Source organism: Nannobrachium achirus, assembly GCF_963921795.1.
Source record: "Nannobrachium achirus genome assembly, chromosome: 23".
In the NCBI taxonomy this organism is placed as follows: Eukaryota; Metazoa; Chordata; class Actinopteri; order Myctophiformes; family Myctophidae; genus Nannobrachium; species Nannobrachium achirus.
The window spans coordinates 7,295,162-7,318,686 of NC_137830.1; the positions used below are offsets into that span (position 1 = coordinate 7,295,162).

Sequence of the window (23,525 nt, forward strand, 5' to 3'; positions counted from 1 at the left end):
CTCAACACTAACTTATCACACTGTCCAACTACTGTTATTCATTGTGTCCACCAGACCACTAGTGTACCAAATAAAACACAAGTACAATTATGTGTGGAGTAGAGCAGTGTCATTTTACAAATTGTGTTCATTATTAAGTAAAATAGCTACTTTCATTATTGGTAACCCAGTTGCAGCTCACAAGAAATGCCAATAAGAATAAACCATTTGATAATCTCAATTATAATTTCTAAATGGCTACAAAACATTTTGTTTGATGCAGGACAATAATTATTGTAATTTGATTTATTTTAAGTAATGAACAATAAGGGAATATCAGTGAATAATAACTTAAAAATAGATATCTTTACATTTTAAACCCCTTTTTAATTATTCTTCAAGCCTAATATGTGTCAGCCGTACGTATGTCTCATGGAGTCGCGGGGAAAAAAAAAAAAAATCAGCTGACCGCGAGCACAGATATAAAAAGCTAGATGCCTCCTTCGGCTAGGGGGCGTATGCATTTAGCAACTAAGGGAATCTTCATCACTTCCGTCTTCATTGCTTCCGCGTGCGTCACACATAGGGAAGTTCACAGGCCAATCAGAGGCAGGTGGGGGCGCGTCTTTACGCACGCAGCCTGTGAGAACAGCTGAGCCGCGCAACATCGGAACTGGCTCTGTTGAATTGAATTGTGGTCCTTGGATAAGTCCTGGAAAAGTCGCGCTGTGATTGGCCAGTAGTCACTTTGACTGACAGCGTTCCCTTAGTTTTTTCAGGAAGTCCGGACAAGAACTTTTGCACATCGCTCCAATTAACTGCAGAGGCGAACGAGGCATCTAGCTCTTTATATCTGTGACCGCGAGCCTCAAGACGGCCTGTAGAGTGTGCCTCGTTTTCACCCAAAATAAACAATAGTCAGGGGATATCTTCAGAAATAGTGTCAAATCCTGGAATAAATTCCTTACCAAAACATTTCTTCACCAATGTGTTTGTAAAGGTGTCTAGTAACACATCCCACAAAGACTGAAATTCAGTTTCCCTAGGAGAATCCTTGACAGCTGCTGAAAGTTGGGGTCCCATTAGGCCTAACCTATAGAATAGGGCTAAATCAGAAATTAGCCTACAAAACAAATATGTTGCTACATACTGTACATGTACTGTAAGCCCCTCCCAAACAGCAAAATGTGTTCCCGGCCTGAATGGGTTAAATGAACTCTACAGGATAAAACACACCAAAATAAATATGCTTTAAGTAGCATGTGAGGGGTCAAACTAGGTTTTTTTTTCATGATTCTGAATCCATTGCAAGCATTGGTGTTGGACAAAAAACATTCATTGGGCTAAAAAAAAAAGGCCCCACCAAACTATGGTTGATTGATCACATTTTTGTGGGAGCCACCTTCACCCCAAGGAATGTTTTTCCTTGGGGGTACAATATACATTTGTATTACAACTATCCTAATTATAATACACTATAATGGATTATAACTGATTTTAATACACATTAAAGTATTATAAAGTATAAAGTATTACTATAATATATATATATATATATATATATATATATATATATATATATATAGTGGCCATGTCAGTGGAAAGTATGGCATTAACGAAAAAGTCGACAAGTCGACTCAGTCGACTTGATTACACAAGTCAACTCTCACCAGAGAAAGTCGAAGTTGAAAAAAAGTTATATTGTGAAAATAGCAGATTTACATGCTCACAACACGAGGCATTGTGAGCATGTAGATCAGCTATTTTCACAATTTCTGCCTCTATATATTTGAACAATTTGGACAATGTCTATTTTGTCATTTTAGAGGTATTAAGAAGTCCTTAAATTGGCACTTTAGAAATGTGCAGATACCCTCTATACACTTAAACTGTATGTTGGTTTGTTTACTGTTGAGTGAGAAAACAATGTTTCACATTAAGTTAACCATCTGGGGACACTCCAAAATAATTGGGGGGGGGGTCATGAAAAAAATCATGAATATTAGAATTTTGACCCGATTCCATAAGTGTCTTTTGAATCCTTCTGAGGTTTTTGGAAAAACCCTATGTTTCTATATCAGCAATCTGGCCAGCCATCGTCAAAGAAAAGGTCCTTTTCACTTAACCGGAGCTCAGTTAGTCTGTTTTTGAGAGACTAGGCTACTATGTCAGTGGTTCTCAAACCCTTTCATGTGAAGGACCCCCAAACTGATATTTATTTGGCCACGGACCCCCATCTCAAAATATTTAGTTCCAGGGACCCCCCAGAAGCAAAATTTCAGTTACAAACGTTCGCTTTGAAAATACATATATTCAAAGATTTGCACACATTTTCACGACTTTTTTCTGAAAATAGCAGATCTACAAGCTTGTATATCTTCTAGGCCTAAATGGGTTAAGGCCCTAGTGGAAAGGGGGCTTTAGAACCCCAGGTCATCTTTCTGCACCTTGCAGCCCAACAAGGTCTTTCCAGCCTCCACACACACACACTCAGTCACGCAGCCCAGGTTCTGGGCTTCAACCCAGGATGCTGCCTTCACGGCCAAAAGCTGCCACTCGTCCTGGGCTTCCATCCTGAAACCATGGAGCCAGATTAGAGCCAAAATGGTGGCCCAAACCTCCTCGCTTACCGCCAGAGGCTTTGACTTCACCAACTCCTCGCGAGTCTTCCCGAGCACAGCAGTCAGCTCTGGAACCAGGGTCCAGGAGCCAGTGGCCTTCTGGAGGGTGATCACCTGGAGCAAGGGGTCTATGGGTGGCAGCCTGGGCCTCCCAGAGACCCTCTCCTCTCCCATACTCGTCTCCTGCGATTCTATGATTCTTCGGTTATTATCAAGCCGTTCCATCAGCCATTGCCGTTGACTCTTCTCAGTCTCCCACACGTCATCGTCATCATCATCATCATAATCATCATCATCATCATGTTCACCTAGATGTGGGCGGTTGGCAAGCTCATCTGCAAGAGCATGATTCATCTGTTCGACGCTCACTGTTCTCACCGGTGTCTTTGATGTCTTTCCCTTGGCTGAGGACAATGAACGGTATTGAGCCTCCTGAAGAGCAATCTCATCTTCATTAGCACGAATCCTCTGTTTGATGCTCTCCGATGTCTCTCCCTTGGCTGAGGACACTGAACGGTATTGAGCCTCCTGAAGTAGAAGAGTTGAAGAGTTGCACCTGATAAGAGGCCGTGTATCATCTTCACCTAGATGGGGGTGGAGGGCAAGCTCTTCTGCACGAGCACGATTCATCTGTTCGGCGCTCGATTCCATTCTTCGTCGGCTATCTTCAAGCCGTTCCGTCAGACTCTTGGCTGCAGTCTCCCTGGCTGCGGACGATGAAGGGTTTTGAGCCTCCTTAAGTATAGAGATACACCTCATAAGAGGTGTAGGTTGATCATCTTCACCTAGATGGGGGTGCTTGGCAAGCTCATCTTCATTAGCACGAATCCTCTGTTTGATGCTCTCCGATGTCTCTCCCTTGGCTGAGGACGATGAAGGGAGTTGAGCCTCCTGAAGTATAGAGATACACCTTATAAGAGGCTGTTGATCATCTTCATCACCTAGATGGGGGTGGAGGGCAAGCTCACCTTTAAGAGCAGCACTCATCTGTGTGTATGTCGGTCTGAGGGACGGTCGACTTGCTCTGCAATGGTAGATCTGGCTAGTATCATTGGTACTGGCATATGCTGACAGCGTTGGTGCTGGAACATTCCTGCGTAACAGAGGCCCTTGCACGGCCTCCCCGGTTCCTTTGTGGACTGCGATGAAGGCGGTGAAGGCACTGCTCACTCCCGATTGGACGCTGAGCTCCACCACCTTCCTCTTCAGCGCTTCGTCCCGCGGCCCTCGCTCGTCTCTCTGTTCCTGCTCCAGGGAGCGGATCAGGGTCCGAGCCCCCAACCTGTGGACCGTCAATCCGTTGTCCTTGGTAGGCCTGAGACTGAAGCCAAGCTTATTCGTGAAAGGTTGACGTGCCAGGCTGTACTGCACCGTCACGCTGCCTTCACCGGCCCCTAAATTCTCCCCAGACAGCTGGGCATAAATGAGCGACCTTTGGCCCTGGAAAAGGGTTGTGATAGGTGGAGACAGCGTTATTGCAGACACTCCTTTTGGCAGGTCCCATGAGACGGAAATGTCCACCGCAGCCGGCTGCAGGGCAAGACGCAGTGACTGCATCACTTTGGGTTGCATCCTCTCGGTTCCTGTGATGAACTGGGCGTGCCCTCCTCCCTGCTCGGCCATCCCGGCGATGAGAGCAGAGCTGGCCCCCTCCCCGATCCCGAAAGTGAAGCACCTGTGAAAACTCCTGTTTCTTCTCACCAGATCCAGCACTTCCTTGGTATTCGACACCTCGCCATCAGTGAAGACAAAGAGTTGTCGGGGCCGAAGGGGAACGCAGGGCTGCCTGTAGATGTGTTTGAGAGGCTCTAGGATTTCCGTTCCGCCCAGGTCAGCAGACATAGCCTTGACCTTCTCCAAAGCTTTGTCCATTGTGGTCTGGCTGTACTCCACGCTCGCAGGAAAGATTTTCTCATAACTACTTCCGAAGCCAAATATGTTGAAGTAGCAGCCTGTTGGCAAGCTTTTCAGCAGCAGCAGCAACGTGTCCCTGGCACTGCCAATGCGATCTGGCCCCCCACCCATGCTGCCGGAACGATCCACTAAAAACAGGAACTCCCCACACGACTTGGCAGCTTTAGGGAAGTCGGGGTACAGGCTCAACATGACCACCGGGTCGCCCATCAGAGAGCCAGGCTTGGCCGAATCCTGTCCCGCCTCTACGATAGCAGCGGGCCGGTGGGCGTCTTCATAGTAGACCAACAGTTCCACGTCTCGGTCAAACCTGTGCCCCCTCTCACTCAGACGGACCGTGGCCCGGGTCTGCTCTGCGTTGAGGTACCGAAGAGGGTCCAGGGAGCAGTTGGACTCTACCTTAGCGACGGGTCGAGCTGAGGTCACTCGGGCAGAGAAGGACAGACTGTAGGGCACTAGAGAAGCTGGAACAGAAGTCACAACAGGAGGAGGCCGACCGCGACCTCCTCCGCCTTGAGGTTGGTAGCGGGGGTTGAGCACAGCGGGCAGGCAGAACCTCAGCCCGCCGTCGGCCTCCACAGCCAGCTCGGTGACGTACTCCAGCCTGACCGTGGCGCTCTTCCCCGGAGGCAGACTGCCCACGCTCAGAGAGAACACGTCGGGGCTCTGCTCGCTCTCCTCCAACAGGAAGGCCTGCTGGCCCGAGCTCAGCGCGTCGTCGTACTCCTCCCGAGCCCTCTGTTTCTCCTTCACCTCGGCCACCACCTCTGACTGGCCGATCCTTGCGCTGAAATGACAGACGGCCGCGTCGCCGGGGAGAGGGAAGACAAAGACTGCCTCGATGGGGCTCTTCTCCTTGTTCTCGTATCGCAGGACGGAGGTCACGGTCGCCACATGGTCGCTCACCTCAACTTCCACCTCAATGCCTCTCAGAGGAACGGCTTCATTCTGGCGAGAGACCAGACCGCAGGCCATAGTGTTGTTTGCGCTGTTTATATAGCTTCTACCTAACTTGGAATCGCGTTTTATAAAATGCTTTATATATTTAAAAAGTCTTGACACACGAAAATCCCCATTTCGATGTTTAGAAGATAGTTTGTTAATAATATTTGTGGTTTGCGCCCGCATCGCGTGTTATAGTAAGTGAAACCTGAGCAATCGTGGAAATTGGCCCACTTATAGGCTGGTCAAAGTGCCATGTGAAGCTTGTCAATCCACCAATTCTCAAGCTTAACGGACATATGCCCATCTATGCCCATCTGGCATATGCTATGCCATGGGTTTTCAAAGTGGGTGACAGGGCACCCTGGGGTGCTATGATGCCAGTCCAGGGGTGCCGTGAGATAATTTGATAATATTTAGAATTCATCAATATCACTACATCAATATCACTTCACTATGTTAGTAAAACAGATCTTATTTGCACTGTGCTTGATGAGTTCTTTTTCACACTCTTCACCAAAAATAGCAGATCTACAAGCTCACAATGCGTCACAAAACGTGACGCGTTGTGAGCTTGTAGATCGGCTACTTTTGGTGAACCTTCTCCCCAGAATATGCATGCTGGGGTTCAAGTGGTTAAACGTCAAGTATAACGTTATTTTCAGTCAGTTCTGATGGAAAACGGATATTTCTCCAATAGGATGTAAGATTCTAAAAATTAACAGTGTTACTCAGGGGTGCCGTGGATGAAAAAGTTATTTACCGGGGTGCCCCGAGTCAAAAAAAGTTTGAAGACCCCTGGCATATGCTATGCTACGGGCATAGATGGCCCCTCTCATGGCCCTTATACAGTATACTGTATGCCTCAATATTATGACATCACCCTCTACGTTTATATCAGGTCGCACTTATTGATGGTGACGTCACCAAGAATGCTGGTCCCTCATTGGATTTTATGGGTTAGATCAGATGTCATCACCCGATTGATGACGTCACTGTGTGTTTTCCCAAAGGTTTTCCCATCGGATGACGTCAGCCCAGACACGCATGCACGCACGCACGCACACACGCACGCACACACGCACGCACACACACACACACACACACACACACACACACACACACACACACACACACACACACACACACACACACACACACACACACACACACACACACACACACACAGACGGATGTAGATTTTTGTAGAAAACTATGTATGAGTATTGGTTGAGCTTCACATGACAGAATATAGTCACGTTGGCAAACATAAGAAATTAAGGAAAAACAATATAGTTCCTATAGTTCCTCAATTTCCTGGTCAGTGCGAGTTACCCAAGATGCACTGCTCTGTCTGTCTCTCTCTCTCTGCCCTCTGCCTGTTTCAGAGGATTAAACTAATTAAAACATGTATTTTCGGGGAAAACCCCTGTTTTGCAATGTAACTACTGTACTTTTTTGTTCCTTTTTTATTAATATCACAGATGTTTTTCTTTTGGTACTTTAAATATAACAATAATGAGGCTATGAAAAATCGTGTTTTTATAATGGAAGTGATTGAAAAAAAAAAGTCTTCCCTGGCTTTTTTGTTCCACCTAGTAACAGAGCGACATGGGGTGGGACTTGACAAAGGGTGAATTGTTTAGCACCACTCCCCCATTGAACTCAATGGACTTACTCTATAATGGTGACGTCACCGAGAATGCTGCTTCCTCATTGGCTATGAGTTTACCCAGAAAGAAATGCCGACGTCACCCCATTGGATGACGTCACCGAATGCTGCTTCCTGATTGGCTACGAGTTTACAGAGAATTGTGTAGAACTATAGAGCATCGCAGTGCGGTGTCGGAAGTAAATAACCCATTCATTTTCACCATAGCGTTTTTCATTATCAGCCACAAAGTCGTAGCAATTCAATGTACACTTACCACTAGGCTGGTGGTTGTAAAATGGTTCTATATGCTCCTGTAGAACCCCCGAGTATGTATGCAATCACTCTAGTTTTAGTAAAAACACGTTTTAATCAAGATCGCACGGAAAATAACTGCATTTCCCATACTGCTAAACATGTACATCCGGTGAAATTGACGTCTGTGATTGGTCTAGCTTCTTCTTCTTTTGTGTATCTTGCGGTTACCGCGGAAGTAGCTACTGCCCCCTGTCTTCCCGGCGGATTATTGCACGTCAACAGAAACTCCGTGAGCGATCGTCTGCGATCGTCTTTCTTTTACAAATATGATGCACTATGTTAAGGATGACGATAAGAGCGTCCACAGAGATGACAATCACTACATTTCAGGCCATATGCTGGCCTGGATAACTAAACTGAGCGTGATTTAAGGGCTTTATTTCAGGAAACAACAACATTCGCAAGGCATTCTGGGAGTGTAGTTTCCGCAATTTTAAAAATAATGATGTACACAGTCTTGTACCCTGCCCTTTTTTTCAGCTTTCTAATTAATCTTTGCGTTCAAAAAAATGTGAATATTGACATGATCCCTCTCCAGCCGAGGTGGCTTTGTCCGAGGCTTAAAAACGTTTAAATAAATACTTTATGAAATGTCTATGGAAGAAATGAATGCGGAAAACGCTTCCGACACCAGACGGGGCGGGGCTTCAACTGCGATGCTCTATAGTGTGTTGCCCTCTGGGCAACCACACTAAATAACTAACAAAATCCAGACACTGGATTCAGGCCCACTTTTGTATTGGTGCAATGTTCAATGTATTGATCACAGTTCAGTACATTTATTTTACAGTATTGTCTCCTTTTTTTTCCTCCCCAGGGACCACCGGGAATTCCAGGGGACTTGGTGAGTTCAAAAAGTATTATTTGTATTATTATTATTAGTAGTAGTATTCTGACCCAGGGGGGGTCCCCAAATTATTTTGGGGGGCCCCCGAGATGATTAACTTAATGTGCAACATTGTTTTCCCTCTCAACAGTAAACACACCAACATAAAGTTTAAGTTTATAGAGGGTATCTGCACATTTCTAAAGTGACAGTTTAACTCATTCCCCGCCTCCCCCGATAGTCCCGAGAAAATCCCAATGTCGTTCCCCGCCAGGCCCGATAGTCCCGAGAATTTGCTTTTATATAATGTAATGTTTAATTACACTCTCCCCCAGCTCGTGACAAATTTTTATCCTTTTATCTTACAGAGAACCTAAAATATCACACATCAAAGTAAGTGTGTTTGAAAAAAAGACTGTAATAATGTATAAATTGCAATACAAATGCATATAAATCTCCCCATAACCCACAGTGAACTGGCACAGTGACGCATTTTGCGCACACAAGGCTGGCGAAAAAAAAAGAGAAGAAAAAAAAAGTGTGAGAACAGCTGTGTGTGTGTGTGTGTGTGTGTGTGTGTGTGTGTGTGTGTGTGTGTGTGTGTGTGTGTGTGTGTGTGTGTGTGTGTGTGTGTGTGTGTGTGTGTGTGTGTGTGTGTGTGTGTGTGTGTGTGTGAACATCTCTTAGCTGGCTGGTGGTCCACGGACCACTGTCTGTTTCAGTGGTCCCCCTGTCCTGATCAGCACAGTGCTATCAGAGTCTCTGATTCAGAGATCTGTCTCTCTCTCTCTCTCTCTCTCTCTCTCTCTCTCTCTAGATACAAAATAATTATCGCCAATTCGCCATATAAATGCTTCTAAAACATACCTGAGAATGATGATGGTTGATTAGAATCCACAGGTTATAATCCATATATCCAGGCTATAATATATTGTTTTGTAATGGTCCACAAGCAGCCAAGCAGGCCATTGGCGCCAGGCGGTCCTTTGCAAAGGGGGGTCCCTGGTCGGCTTTCTAACAGGGGGTCCGCGGGCCCAACGCTTCGCTCCGCAGAGCAGTGGGAACACGATAATCAACTCTTACAAAATCAATCAATAAAACTGCCCGATTACATAAAGTTCACGACGCGATCCAGTTGAGTCAGAGACAAGTGAAGTGGTCCCTGGAAGGGGGTCCGTCCTCTCACCACTGGTGGTTGATAAGAATCCACACCATGGTTTATAATCCATATATCCAGGCTATAATATATTGTTTTGTAATGGTATTTTAGTCCACAAGCAGCCAAGCAGGCCATTGGCGCCAGGCGGTCCTTTGCAAAGGGGGGGTCCCTGCATGGTCGCCTCCAATAGGGGGTCCGCGGGCCCACCGCTTCGCTCCGCAGAGCAGTGGGAACACGATAATCAACTGTTACACAACGTTGTAAAATCAATCAATAAACCACCCGATTACATAAAGTTCACACGACACGACACGATCCAGTTGAAGTGGTCCCTGGAGATGCGATCTCGAAGGGGGTCCTCTCATTTCCAACATTTCGAAGGGGGTCCTCTCACTACCCTGGTCTCCAGCCAACACTTCTCAGGGAACCAGGCGGTGGTCCGCTCCCCCAAAAAACAAGTGAAAAACTACTGTAGATGAAGCCTCAAAAGACGCACCAGAGATCAACTACTTGCCTCGTTAGCAAAGACGCGTTTAGCAGGGCAGTGCAGAGGATTTTTTAGGGGCAGGGGGAGACATTTTTCCAACATGTCCTAGAATGTGAAAATAGCAGATCTACAAGCTCGACTTTGATTGATTGATTGAAGACTTTATTAGAAGTTTGCATAGGAAAAGGTACAGTTTCATGACGGTACAGTTCACTGGTACAAGGTCTACTAAAAGGAGATCCATGAAAAGACTAAGCTTATTTCCACTGGAAACCATTGAAGTATCTCATATAAAATTGAATGACAAGCTCTCAATGTGTCACAGTCTCAGAGCGATGTGTTGAGCTTGTAGAGCTTGTAGATCTGCTATTTTCACATTCTAGGACATGTTAGAAAAAAGACTCATGCCCCCTTTTATGTCTATTTGTGTGTGTGCACCTGTACAGAGCAAAAGACAACCAGCAGACACACAGAGACAGAGAGAAAGCGCCCCCAAGTGGGGGCTCACAGAAATACTCACAGAAATACTGCAATATAGTATGTGAGTTTTTTGGTCAGATATAGCCAATAAAAATATTTTTCTCTGCATTTTTCTAAACAGAAAATTCTAAAAATAAATCCTATTACATAATTACATTAGTACACTTATCTGATAATGCCTGAAGCCATAAAGACACATCTCAAGTGAGTTATCCACTTGAAAACAGATCATTCACAAAAAGGTCAATAACTCCAATTATTTTGAATTTCCACCTGGATTTTGAAAAAACAAGGGGTTTGAAATGGCCAAAACTCTAGATTGCTACATCGTACATACAAAAAATTTTTTTTGGAGAGACTAGAGGATGTCCTCTTTTAATCCATGCACTGTATGACATTTTCGTGCAAACAGGGAATTTAGGAAAAATGTCTAAATATGAAGAAAATGCTTAAACAAAATGGCAGGGGAGCCTACAGTGAATGTTAAAATGGCGGTCAATGTGTTAAGGACATTTTAACATTAGAGGTAGAAATTGTGAAAATAGCAGATATACATGCTCACAACGCCTCAGCGAGGCTATTTTCACAATAGAACCGCGTTATGCAAAATGTAATGCCTCAACTGTTAGTGCTTATGCGCCACATAAGCAGAGAGTCGCAGCCCCAGCCTGAAGCCTCAAAAGTCTAGTATCTGCCCTCATTCCATAGGGATGTCCCTTTAGCCTGAAGCCTCAAAAGTCTAGTATCTGCCCTCATTCCATAGGGATGTCCCTTTAGAGTAATGGTTAAGATATTGGACTTTCACGCGGGAGATCCACGTTCGAAGCCGGGTGGGGAGGTTCGGATCACCTCCGTTACACTTATCAGGGTGGTAGGGGGGGGGGGATGATTATTTTGGGGGTCACGGCCTGAAAAGGTCGAGAACCACTGCTCTAGATGACACTGGTTCTTAATTGAATTCTGTTTTGTTTCGACAGGGTCGTCCAGGAACCACTGGTCCAAAAGGCTCGAGAGGAGAGAGGGTAAGTTCCATTACATTTACATCTTGGGGGGGGGGGGTAGGGTGGTGGGGGTCTCTGAGATGGAGCAGAAACGTAGCCAGCGCCGGTAAACGTGGGCAGCTGCCCACCCAGTTGAGCCCCTCAGACCTAAAAGTTATATAGTTATAATTATTTTTGTTTAGTTAAGTTATTATAACCTCGGGTCCGGTGGTGGAAAAAGTACTCCCATTTCTTACTTAAGTAAAAGTATCAATACTGCAATGTAGAAATACTCTGTTACAAGTAAAGCTCCGGAATTCTACAAGTATTGGCATCAAACAGTACTAAAAGTGAAAGTACTCATCATGCAGAATGTCCCATTTCAAGTTTTCAAATGTATAAAAACGTTTGAAAATAGCAGATCTACGAGCTCACAATGCGACGTGTTGCGTCGCGCTCGCGGTCGCAACGCATAGCATCGCATCGCACATCTTAACGATCGACTATGTTCAAATGGCGGAAATGTATCCACCTGTTTCCGCGGGAGTTTACTGGAGATTATTTGGACCTGTTTGGACCACACTTCCGGTTTAACAGCAGACATACAAGCTCACATCGCGTGGCAGATGCAACCGTTGTGAGCTTGTAGATCACACTCGGCTGCAGCGCCGGAAGCTCGGTACAGCGTCTGCGCAATGCACTATGGGGCGTTGGAAACTCGTGGATACGGGTTGAAGTGGTAAATGTATATTTCGTAAAAATAATCAAAATCTACCAAGCAACTAGTAACTAAAGTTTTCAAATAGAGAGAGATCATTTAATGTTTGAACTACTATGAAATGAAATTAGTATGAAATTACTATGACATTTTCAAGTGCAAGACCCAATGTCTCATGCTTTGGTAGACTACAAGATAATTCATAATTTGTATCTGTGCAATAGCTAGGCACTCAGGTCTACCATCATCTTTGTAATCAACTTCGTGATCATATTTGATGTAGTTATTCATCCATCTACAGACTGTCAAGGACCAAACAATGTACGTGTTTTATTTCATAATACGATGTAGGTAGGCCTGAATTTATATTTATTATTTGTGTCCTTTGCTTTTGCAACGTGTCTGAGCTGAGCTGTCCATGTGTGTTTGTGTTGTCTTTGTCATAAAATGTAAAAATCTATAAAAAATATTATTGAAAAAAAGAACTTCGTAATCATGTATCTTTGTGGTCAGACATCTTTGTAATGAACTTTCACCACCGGTGAGAATGTGTGTGTCCTCTTCACCACTAGGGGGAGCCTGGTTACGTCATCCAAGGAGGAGAATCAGGATACATCCCAGGACGGAAAGGAGAACCAGGATCCTCAGTGAGTCGTCACATCAACCTTAACAACAGCAACATACTCTAATAACAATGAACTGCATTTATGTTGAACCTCTCATACATAGGATGTAGCTGCTCAAGTTGCTGTTCAATATACCGTGACATATTAACTTTTTTTTTCTTTTACAATTTAAGCATTTTGCTCTTATCCAGAGCCACTTAATAACAAAGGAAAATAATCTCATAAATAGAACACAGAGAGACAGAGTTATACACCAGTAAGACTCCCTAATCGGGAGATAAGCGACCGTTGGTCGCTTATCTCCACAAATAGGCCAAAAGTTTGTTTTACCAATTATCAAGACATACGGGCAGTTGACAGTTTGCCATGGTTACTCATTGAAGTTGAATCTCCATATATGGAGATAACCTACGCATCACACTAAGTCTGACCTCACCAGCCCATATTTGGGCATGAGCAACTTATGTCTCCATATATGGAGATATGATGACATCACACAGTCCTCAGCCGATGATGTGGCGTGATGTCATACAATACACAAACGAGCCCTACAGTATAAAGGGGCAATTCTTGCCAGGAAAGAAGCATTTCTTCGACTCAGACCTTATCGCCAGGGTTGGCTTATAGCAGCTGTCGGTAGGACCATATATGGATTCTGTTAGTGTGGATCTCCTAACAGGGCATCATCTGGGATACAATCCCTTTTATGCCCATATATGGAGATCCCTAACAGAATCCCTTTCATGCCCATATATGGAGATCCCTAACAGAATCCCTTTTATGCCCATATATGGAGATCCCTAACAGCATCCCTTTTATGCCCATATATGGAGATCACTAACAGCTAACAGAATCCCTTTTATGCCCATATATGGAGATCCCTAACAGAATCCCTTTTATGCCCATATATGGAGATCCCTAACAGAATCCCTTTTATGCCCATATATGGAGATCCCTAACAGAATCCCTTTTATGCCCCTATATGGAGATCCCTAACAGAATCCCTTTTATGCCCATATATGGAGATCCCTAACAGAATCCCTTGTATGCCCATATATGGAGATCCCTAACAGAATCCCTTTTATGCCCATATATGGAGATCCCTAACAGAATCCCTTTTATGCCCATATATTATGGAGAAATCCCTGCTCTGAGTATCTGACATCAGTGTGATGTCACCTGTTTATGCCCATATATGGAGATCCCTGCTCTGCGTATCTGGTTGCTATGGTAAACAGTTGGTTGCTAGGGTAAAACCAGTAAGACTCCCTAATTGGGAGATAAGCGACCGTTGGTCGCTTATCTCCACAAATAGGCCAAAAGTTTGTTTTACAAATTATTACACTCTATGTGAACATTTACATCAACAAATCCCAAGTACTATGCAGAACGACCCATTTCAAGTTTTTAATGTACAACAATATTTAGAAAATAGGTCTACAAGCTGACAGTCCTCGTCCCTTATATTCCCATAGGTTATATGGAGATCTCAGTGTTTGTCAGTCCTTGTTCATTTATGCCCATATATGGACATCTCTATATCTACTGTAACAGTCCTTGTCCCTTTATGCCCATATATGGAGATCTCTTAACTGTAAGTCCTTGTCCCTTTTATGCCCATATATGGATATTCCTGATGTCATCAGTATATGAACATATATGGGCTTTCTGATATGCCCATATATGGAGATCTCTTAACTGTAAGCCCTTGTCCCTTTTATGCCCATATATGGATATCCCTGATGTCATCCGTATATGCCCATATATGGGCTTTCTAATATGCCCATATATGGAGATCTCTGTATCTCCATATATGGGTATAAAAGGATACTTCAGGTCTGACATCAGGTTTGTTTATATTGGGTTGCTAGGTTTGACATCACAAACTCTATGGGCCATCTGACCTAGAAATCTATATTTGGGCATAGATGACTCATCGTGACCTCATCACACGTCGACCGCACGTGTGACGTGCGGTCGACCGCACGTGTGACCGACGGACGGCCGGTGGAGGTTTTCATACTAAACTGCGCGACCTTACGGTCGCAAAAACATGGTTGCTATGGTGAACAGTTGGTTGCTAGGGTAAACAGTTGGTTGCTAGGGTAAAACCATGGTTGCTAAGGTGGTTGCTAACGTACACTAACAGACCAGCAACAACAGACTGTTGCCACAGCAACGTACACAAAGGTTTGTGTACACATGTGGTGTGATGTCATTGCGACCGTCAGGGAGCAGTTTACTATGAAAACCTCCACCGGCCGTCCGTCCGTCCGTCCGTCCGTCCGTCACACGTCACACGTCACACCTTTGTTTGTGTACGGTGTGATGTCATATATCTTCAGTATGACATCACACCACATGTGTACACAAACCTTTGTGTACGTTGCTGTGGCAACAGTCTGTTGTTGCTGGTCTGTTAGTGTACGTTAGCAACCACCTTAGCAACCATGGTTTTACCCTAGCAACCAACTGTTTACCCTAGCAACCAACTGTTTACCATAGCAACCATGTTTTTTTACCCTAGCAACCAACTGGGCATAAAAGGGATTCTGTTAGGGATCGCCATATATGGGCATAAAAGGGATTCTGTTAGGGATCTCCATATATGGGCATAAAAGGGATTCTGTTAGGGATCTCCATATATGGGCATAAAAGGGATTCTGTTAGCTGTTAGTGATCTCCATATATGGGCATAAAAGGGATGCTGTTAGGGATCTCCATATATGGGCATAAAAGGGATTCTGTTAGGGATCTCCATATATGGGCATAAAAGGGATTCTGTTAGGGATCTCCATATATGGGCATAAAAGGGATTCTGTTAGGGATCTCCATATATGGGCATAAAAGGGATTCTGTTAGGGATCTCCATATATGGGCATAAAAGGGATTCTGTTAGCTGTTAGTGATCTCCATATATGGGCATAAAAGGGATGCTGTTAGGGATCTCCATATATGGGCATAAAAGGGATTCTGTTAGGGATCTCCATATATGGGCATGAAAGGGATTATGTTAGGGATCTCCATATATGGGCATAAAAGGGATTGTATCCCAGATGATGCCCTGTACTTGGGATTTGTTGATGTAAATGTTCACATAGAGTGTAATAATTGGTAAAACAAACTTTTGGCCTATTTGTGGATCTCCCGATTAGGGAGTCTTACTGGTACTGATGCGGAGATATGAGCAGGGCAAAGGTGTGACGTGTGACGTGTGACGTGTGACGGACGGACGGCCGGTGGAGGTTTTCATAGTAAACTGCTCCCTGACGGTCGCAATCACATTCTGGTCTTTACTAAGCAATAGGTTACATGAACATTAAGTCGATGAATAGATGCCTTTTTATTTTTAGTGTGGTTGCTATAGGCAACACACTATTGATCTTGGTCCGGACAAAGTGAACCTGCTTTTTGTAAACTTTTGCACAAATGTAAAAGTGAAGCTTTTGGTCATGCATCACATGACATCACAATATATATAACATGGTAAGGCAGAATTAATTTCCAAATGGATTCCTCGCGACTTGTGTCATGGCTGCCACGCTTGTAATTCCCCATAATTGCAACTTTCTAGTTTGCAGTTGTCATATTAACAGTTATGCCTCATTCACATACAGAAAAACCAAGCTAATGGTTGGCTTGGTTATTCAATGTAATCTCTATGCAAACCAGCTTTTAAAATTTCCATGCTTTTTTTTCGAGCATGGAAATTTTAAAAGCTGGTTTGCATTGAGATTACATTGAATTACCAAGCCAAACATTAGCTTGGCTTCTCTCAGTGTGAATGCAGCATACATGTAGTTTAAACACAACGTGTTGTACCTCTGTTGTCCACCAGGGTCCCAATGGGCCCCCAGGTATCCCAGGGGTGCCTGGACCCCCAGGCCTGCCCGGTCAGCAAGGACCACCTGGATCTCCTGGAGCTTCTGTTAAGGTAGCAAACTCTATTCCAGGGGTCTTCAACGTTTTCAGGCCAAGGACCCCTTTAGTTGAGAGAAGATGAAGCAGGGACCCCCACAACATATAGTTTCATTGTTTGACAGCACAATCATCAGTGTATTTTGGATTCATGTCAATTTGTGTTTTCAGATATTTAACCACTCGTCAATACTTAATAAACTTGACCTTTCACTCTGTACTTGGTCTGCTCTTTTACCCTCTTACCAAACCTCTTTGCCGAAAATAGCCGATCTACAAGCTCACAACGCCTCGTTGCTCGAGGCGTTGTGAGCTTGTAGAGCTGCTATTTTTGGCTTAAGAGGGCAGTAGGGACACCTAGGGTTCAAGTAGGTATTTAAGGATACAAGATGTATCCTTAAATGTTAAACACTGCAACAACCAATCATTGTAATTACTCCATGTATACTAGGATAGGCATTCATAAGCTTTAGCTTCAGCCTATTCCTTTTGATCACCTGTAACAATGACTGAGTGGATGTATAACCTGATAAATGTATGTGAGTGATCAAAACAAACTAAACTAAACTAAGTGGTTAGAAAGTTTTTTATCACACAAAGATTTGGAGGACCCCCTGTAGTAACTCTGAGGACCCCCTAGGGGTCCCGGACCCCTTGTTGAAGACCCTTGCTCTATTCTAATAACATTGCTGTTGGGGCAGTATCTCCATTATTCATATTCATATTATTATTTTAGTTTTTTTTTTAGTTTTTTTTTATAAATTAAAATATCACGATTGAAGTGGTTTTGTCATTGTTTTGTAGGGGGAAGCTGGTGAGATGGGGCTTAAAGTAAGTGCTAGCTTTCTTCACATCTGAGATGGTCTCACAAAGGAAGCTATGAAATGTGACAACAGCAAAAAAAGAACAGACACACATAGTCAAGGATGCATCTTCACAAACGATAAGAATATGAACGAGCCTGTGCATGTTCTCCCCGCGTCTCCTAGGGTTGATACCCTCACAAAAAACATGCAGTAATCCTTGTCTCAATAATGCCTCCCCCTGGACAGCCGGGGCGCCTGATGGAGGGGAAAAGAACTGGTTGGAATAACGTGTTCCTTCCACGTGCTATGTCCATCCCAGGGAAATCTCCCCTGTCAGGTGAAAAGAAACAACTTGGACTACCCATGCATAGAAGGAAGCATGAGGTTTGTCCGTTGTCTCCCCAGGCGCGGCAGAGGGAGAGCAGAGCCCAGGATTACATAGGCAATTGGCACTGGGTGAAAATGGGTTACAAAATCGTGGGATCAAAATTATAAAAAAAAGAATATGAACGAGCCAATGATAACATGCATCACGTTCTTAGTTAGATTCATTGAAGTCTCCTGAATTCAATTTAATGTATGTTATCGTCACTGTCGGGCAGAAACCTCTTATCTCCAAGTTTCAAATTTGTAAATTCTTTCGCAAAGTAAAGCACTGCTTCATCACACAAGGCCATCGCACAAACGTAGTGAAAACAGCCGATCTACAAGCACACAACGCCTCGCAAGAAGGTTGACATTTCTCTAATATAAATCCTTGTTTTGAGTGGTCTTGTGTAATACTGTAATATTTGAAATATGGACTTTTGGTATTCATGAGCTGTATGCCATAAAAACATCGAATTTTTAACAAAAAAGGTTTGTAATAATTCAATGAATGTGCAATGTATCTAATATATATGAAAGTTAAAAAAAAAGATATGACAGTTTCAATGAAATTTACTTTTACACAATATTCAAATTTGTTGGGATAGACTACGTCCACATTTGTTGTTTCTTTCTTATTGAGCATATTCAAATTTTTTGCTCGTACATAATACAATGTCCACCATGTGAATATGGTCACCATGATGGTATGTTGACTATGTGTTTGTTTCTGAAAGGGCCTGCGTGGAAAACAGGGCCCAAAAGGTGAGACGGGCGAACAAGGAAAAGATGTAAGTGTCTCCATCCGATTTTAGATTGTTGTGTGAAATGTCTAAAATGTCCAACAAAGTGTGAAACAACCAGAATGATTGCCAGAATGAGTCCAATAAATGTAGCAGACACATCTTTTGTTGCAGCAGCCATTGTTATTCAATGTTACAGTATTTGTGACATTGTTATTCGATGTGTAAATATTGTCCACCATCGCCAAGATTTGTTGAAACATTTGTCACTTTCGCTTCGATCTACAAGCTCACAATGACTTGCGACGCAAGGTGTTGTGAGCTTGTACACATGCTGTTTGTAAATGGCTGATGATGCGTATAGGTTTAAAGGGGCTATAAACGGATTTTGATGCAATATTAACACACTTTGGCTCCCTCAAGATCCCCTGGGGTTGAGCTGCATTTATATATATAAAAAAAAAAGAAACATTAAAGGAGCTATAGTCAAATAAAAATAATGTTTCGAAAATATTTTATAAAAAATACAAGCGTTTCTATTCAAAAATGACCACAAAAAGTATAAAATAATGGTAAAATAATCATTTTTTCCCATTGTCGGCCCGACAATGACCAAAATGATTATTTTTCAAGAAAAAGTTGACTATAGCTCCTTTCATGTACTCTCACCCTGCTCTCTCTCTCTCGGTGTCTCTGTCTCTGTGTCTCTCTCTCTCTCTCTCGCATGCACGCACACACGCACACAACAGGGCATCGCAGGGTTACCAGGCCCCATTGGCATAGACGGAGTACCAGGATTACCAGGTCGACAGGGAGAAAAGGTAAGGTTTTATTATCCAGAGAGATACACTAATATATGATTACTGGGAATAATAGGTTATTGCAATGACTTGATTGAAGCTGTGGTTTCCCAAAAGAAAATAGACCTTTGGCAGCTCTTGTGGGACAACCAAGGCATGGATGTGTTTGTGATGGCAACTAGTAACACATTCATGATGTTATGTTGTTGACTACAGCAACCACACTAAAGGGCTTTGCACACAGACGCGTTTGTTTGCACGGATAAAACGGACAATTTCATTTTTGTAAAAAGAAAACAATGATTCTCTACGACCTCATGCACACCTGCTCCAAATTTGCAGTGCGACAAGTGGCTGCGACCGTGTGTTCTTTTCTTGATCGAAACCAGTTTGATTTGTGCGTCTTGTCTGTCGCATGCGGTAAAAACTCATTGACTCATTTTATGACTCCTTTTCGTAAAAAAAAAAACACATTATGACGCAATATTTTATGCTTTAAATATAAAAAAATAGCAGATATACAAGCTCACAGCGCGGCACCGAGTGCCGCGCTGCGAGCCTGTAGATCGGCTTTTTTTGTTTTGTTTTTGGGCTTTTTTATGCCTTTATTTGATAGGACAGTAGACTGACAGGAAATGGGGAGAGAGATGGGAAATGACATGCGGCAAAGGTCGTCCGGATCGGGAATCGAACCGGCGACGCCAGCAGGCATTATAGCCTAGTATGTGGTATGCGCCTTGACCAGCGGGCGCCCCGTAGATCTGCTATTTTTGAAAAATCGTGAAAATTAGAATTTTGACCCGATTCTATAAGTGTCTTTTGAATCCTTCTAAGATTTTTGGAAAAAAACTATGTTTCTATGTCAGCAATCTGGCCAGCCATCGTCAAAGAAAAGGTCCTTTTCACTTAACTGGAGCTCAGTTAGTCTGTTCTTGAGAGACTACTATGTCAGTGGTGCTCAAACCTTTTCATGTGAAGGACCCCCAAAATGATATGTATTTGGCCACGGACCCCCATCTCAAAATATTTAGTTCCAGGGACCCCCCAGAAGCAAAATCTGAGTTACAAACTTTCGCTTTGAAAAATACATATATTCAAAGATTTTGCACACATTTTCACGACTTTTTCAAAAATAGCAGATCTACAAGCTCGCAGCGCGGCACTTGGTGCCGCGCTGTGAGCTTGTAGATCTGCTATTTTTCACTGGTTAAAGCGTTCAATAGTTCTAGGCCTGAATTTAATCAGTTGCTAACTGGTCTCTCTGTGATGTCCAGGGGGAGGAAGGAGTCGGTATACAGGGAGTTCAAGGACCTCGTGGAGAGAAAGGAGCACAGGTACTGTTACTTCTTTCCTAAAAACAACTTGAAAGTCTTAATAATAGAGATGCATGTTAATGCGAGATACTAGGAAAGTCTTTTGTACCGGCTTCTCTCAAGCTGTACAACGAGACACACAACGGTCGATTGACAAGGACTACCTTCCTAACGTAGGACGATGGTAGCCTCTTTTTCCTTACTGGAACTATATCTGCACTGACTTTGACTTTGACCTAAAGGACCTTCCAGGGAGGGTGTTTTTTGTGCGTCTTGCCGCATCACCCTTTCTTGTTTATTTTTTATTCTTTATTTGCTAGTTGTTTTTATCGCTCTGACCTTTGGACACTGCACTATTAGGTTGTGTTAGTAGTTTTCTTTTAGTATTTCTGCTTGTGTTTGACATGATGTAGAGATACTTGTTGCACTAACTAGCATTGACTGTTATGGTCACTTTGATTTGGGCACTGTATTATTTTTTGATAGTCGTGCTTTAAGACACTTTATGTATATATATTATTCGTTCCCTTTCCTGTTGTACCTTGCTCTTACTGTACTTACTGTACTCTGTACTCTGTTCTTGTTTTTTCTTTTTATCTTTTTCATACTTCTCTGTAACTTTGTAAATAACCTTATACTGCTGTGCTGGGCAACAAATGTTCCCCCTTGGGATAATAAAGGTATCTATCTATCTATCTATCTGCATGATAATGAAACTTTGTCTGATATCGATGTCCGATAATATGCAGGGTCAAATCTGCCCATATCGATACAGATATGTATAACTGACCCAGTGTTTGGGAACCAGTCACCTAGATGAGTTGGGCAGAAAGTGATTTTGAATTCTTCTTGTCTGAAAACCTTACAAATATGACTTGTAATAGTGCCCTACAAAGCCAGAGTGCAATAACTACGTTTTTGGACACACCGACTTCTATGTGTATCCCAAAGTTCAAATTACTTACTTACTTAATCCTCTTCGTTCCATTAGTTCAAATTAGCCTTGGTGATATTGGGGGATAAACAATTACCTCAAAAACTGATCAGTACAATGGTGGAAAAAAGTTTTTTTTTTGTTTACTTGAGTAAAAGTATCAATACTGCAATGTAGAAGTACTCTGTTACAAGTAAAAGTCCAGAATTCAAAATGTACAGTAAAAGTATGAAAGTATTGGCATAAAAATGGCACCAAAAGTAAAAGTACAAAATGATTGAAAATAGCAGATCTACAAGATCACAATGCGTCGCATCACGTTGTGACTGTGAGCTTGTAGATCGGCTATTTTCAAATAATTTTTATGTTATAAATTATATCTGCTAAGTAACTAGTAACTAAAGTTTTCAAATAAATGTAGTGGAGTAAAAGTACAACATTTGGATCCGAGATGTAGTGGAGTAGAAGTAAAAGTATTGGAAATTGGAAGTACTCAATTAAATTACAAATATCTCAAAATTGTACTTAAGTAAATGTACTTATTTACTTTACACCACTGGATCAGTGTAATATCACTCATATGCCTATATCTCGTTTGCCTGACCGATTGAAAGACATTTTCCAGACACATTTTGTTTGTAGTCACTGCAGTCTGGTTGTGTGGGCCTCGACATATACTGTAGGCCTCTGTGTACAAAACAACCTTCAATGATTTATCTTTTGTTTCGCAGGGAAACATCGGCTTCACTGGACCAGTGGGACCAAAGGTGACGATCCCGAAAAACCTGGTTGTCCCCATTATTTTATGCGATAAGGTCTTGCTAAGGTCATTATGGCTTATATGGACACGACAGGCTGATAATTATCAGCCTGAAATGTCCATATGAGCCATAATGACCAAGCAGCAAGACGTTATGGCACTTATACCCGGCTAAGAAATACAATCAGTAATTTGACTAAAAACTAAAAACAAAACAAAGTATTTCCTTGTTTACAGACTGCTGAAAGTATTCCACACGGTCGCCTTGGAAAACAAGGAAGTGCTGATCAAATAGAATCCATTTTCTGATACTGCGTCGTCTATTTCTCGCCTCAAATGTTTCTAAAAACATTCTTGAGAGCAACGTTTAGTTGTAAATGACACTGGTGGTGGTTTACATGGCTGACATGTTGGATACAGTACTAAATTCACGCAGTGCAGCCAGGTGCTCTGAGCCTTTGATTAGGCAGCGGTGAGAGCGGAATCAAGCATTCAACCAAGCCGGGAAATAACAATATATAATCTTCATGCATTAATTTACATCATTATTGCTGTGAGTGTTTCTTTTATAAAACACTATTTATTCTTTTTTTTTCTTTCTTTTTTTTCTCAGGGGGAGGCAGGAGATGAGGGAGTCCAAGGAGTCGTTGGACCTCGGGTATGATTTAGATGATTAAACACAAGCAGTGAATAAAGTACTTTTACTCAACTACTGTATTCTATATTAACACATTGACGAGATTTACAGAATTGATAAGGTCTTATATTAAACCGTAGCTTGCGGTCTGCGGCAGCCGTGACTGAAGAGAGAAACTCAAATTCCCACAATGCATCGGGACATAACTCAATCAGGAAGTCCGGTTTTGCTTTCAGGCCAGCGCATATAGAGTTATAATAAGAATAGAGAGGACACCAGATATCCCCGCCCGTCCACTTGCATTGAGTTGCTCACCCAGCGCATGAAGCGTACTTCCGTGTTTGAGACGCCTCTGAAACGTGACGTAGTGGGGCTTCTATTTGTCTTCTGTGACGCATTTTGCGTCATAGTTTGTGTTCATGGACGCGCTGGGGCTCTAATTCATGAACGAGCACTTCCGGTATGAACGCGCGTCAATACAAAGAAGCCTAGATGCGCGTTGTCCATTTTGCTTCAAAGCTCCCCCTCGGTCCTGGGGGCTTGGGCT

General features: G+C 43.0%; 2 protein-coding genes across 2 annotated transcripts in view; one reads left to right on the forward strand and one right to left on the reverse strand.

Moving 5' to 3' along the window:
* The window catches only part of col7a1l (collagen type VII alpha 1-like), a gene marked incomplete at both ends in the record, with an annotated part of 222,091 nt that overhangs the window by 78,399 nt on the left and 120,167 nt on the right, over positions 1–23,525 (forward strand). The window contains 9 exons of the mRNA XM_080753927.1: positions 8,243–8,269; positions 11,355–11,399; positions 12,648–12,722; positions 16,540–16,635; positions 17,424–17,450; positions 18,529–18,582; positions 19,284–19,355; positions 20,609–20,668; positions 22,313–22,348. Of these exons, the coding sequence (XP_080610053.1) occupies positions 8,243–8,269; positions 11,355–11,399; positions 12,648–12,722; positions 16,540–16,635; positions 17,424–17,450; positions 18,529–18,582; positions 19,284–19,355; positions 20,609–20,668; positions 22,313–22,348 (492 nt within the window). The remainder of the gene's footprint in view (positions 1–8,242; positions 8,270–11,354; positions 11,400–12,647; positions 12,723–16,539; positions 16,636–17,423; positions 17,451–18,528; positions 18,583–19,283; positions 19,356–20,608; positions 20,669–22,312; positions 22,349–23,525) is intronic.
* On the reverse strand, positions 2,400–5,489 carry LOC308308417 (von Willebrand factor A domain-containing protein 5A-like; the record flags this gene model as incomplete). Its single annotated transcript, XM_080753835.1, has 1 exon — positions 2,400–5,489. The coding sequence occupies one exon, from the start codon at positions 5,487–5,489 to the stop codon at positions 2,400–2,402; it is 3,090 nt and encodes a 1,029-aa protein (XP_080609961.1).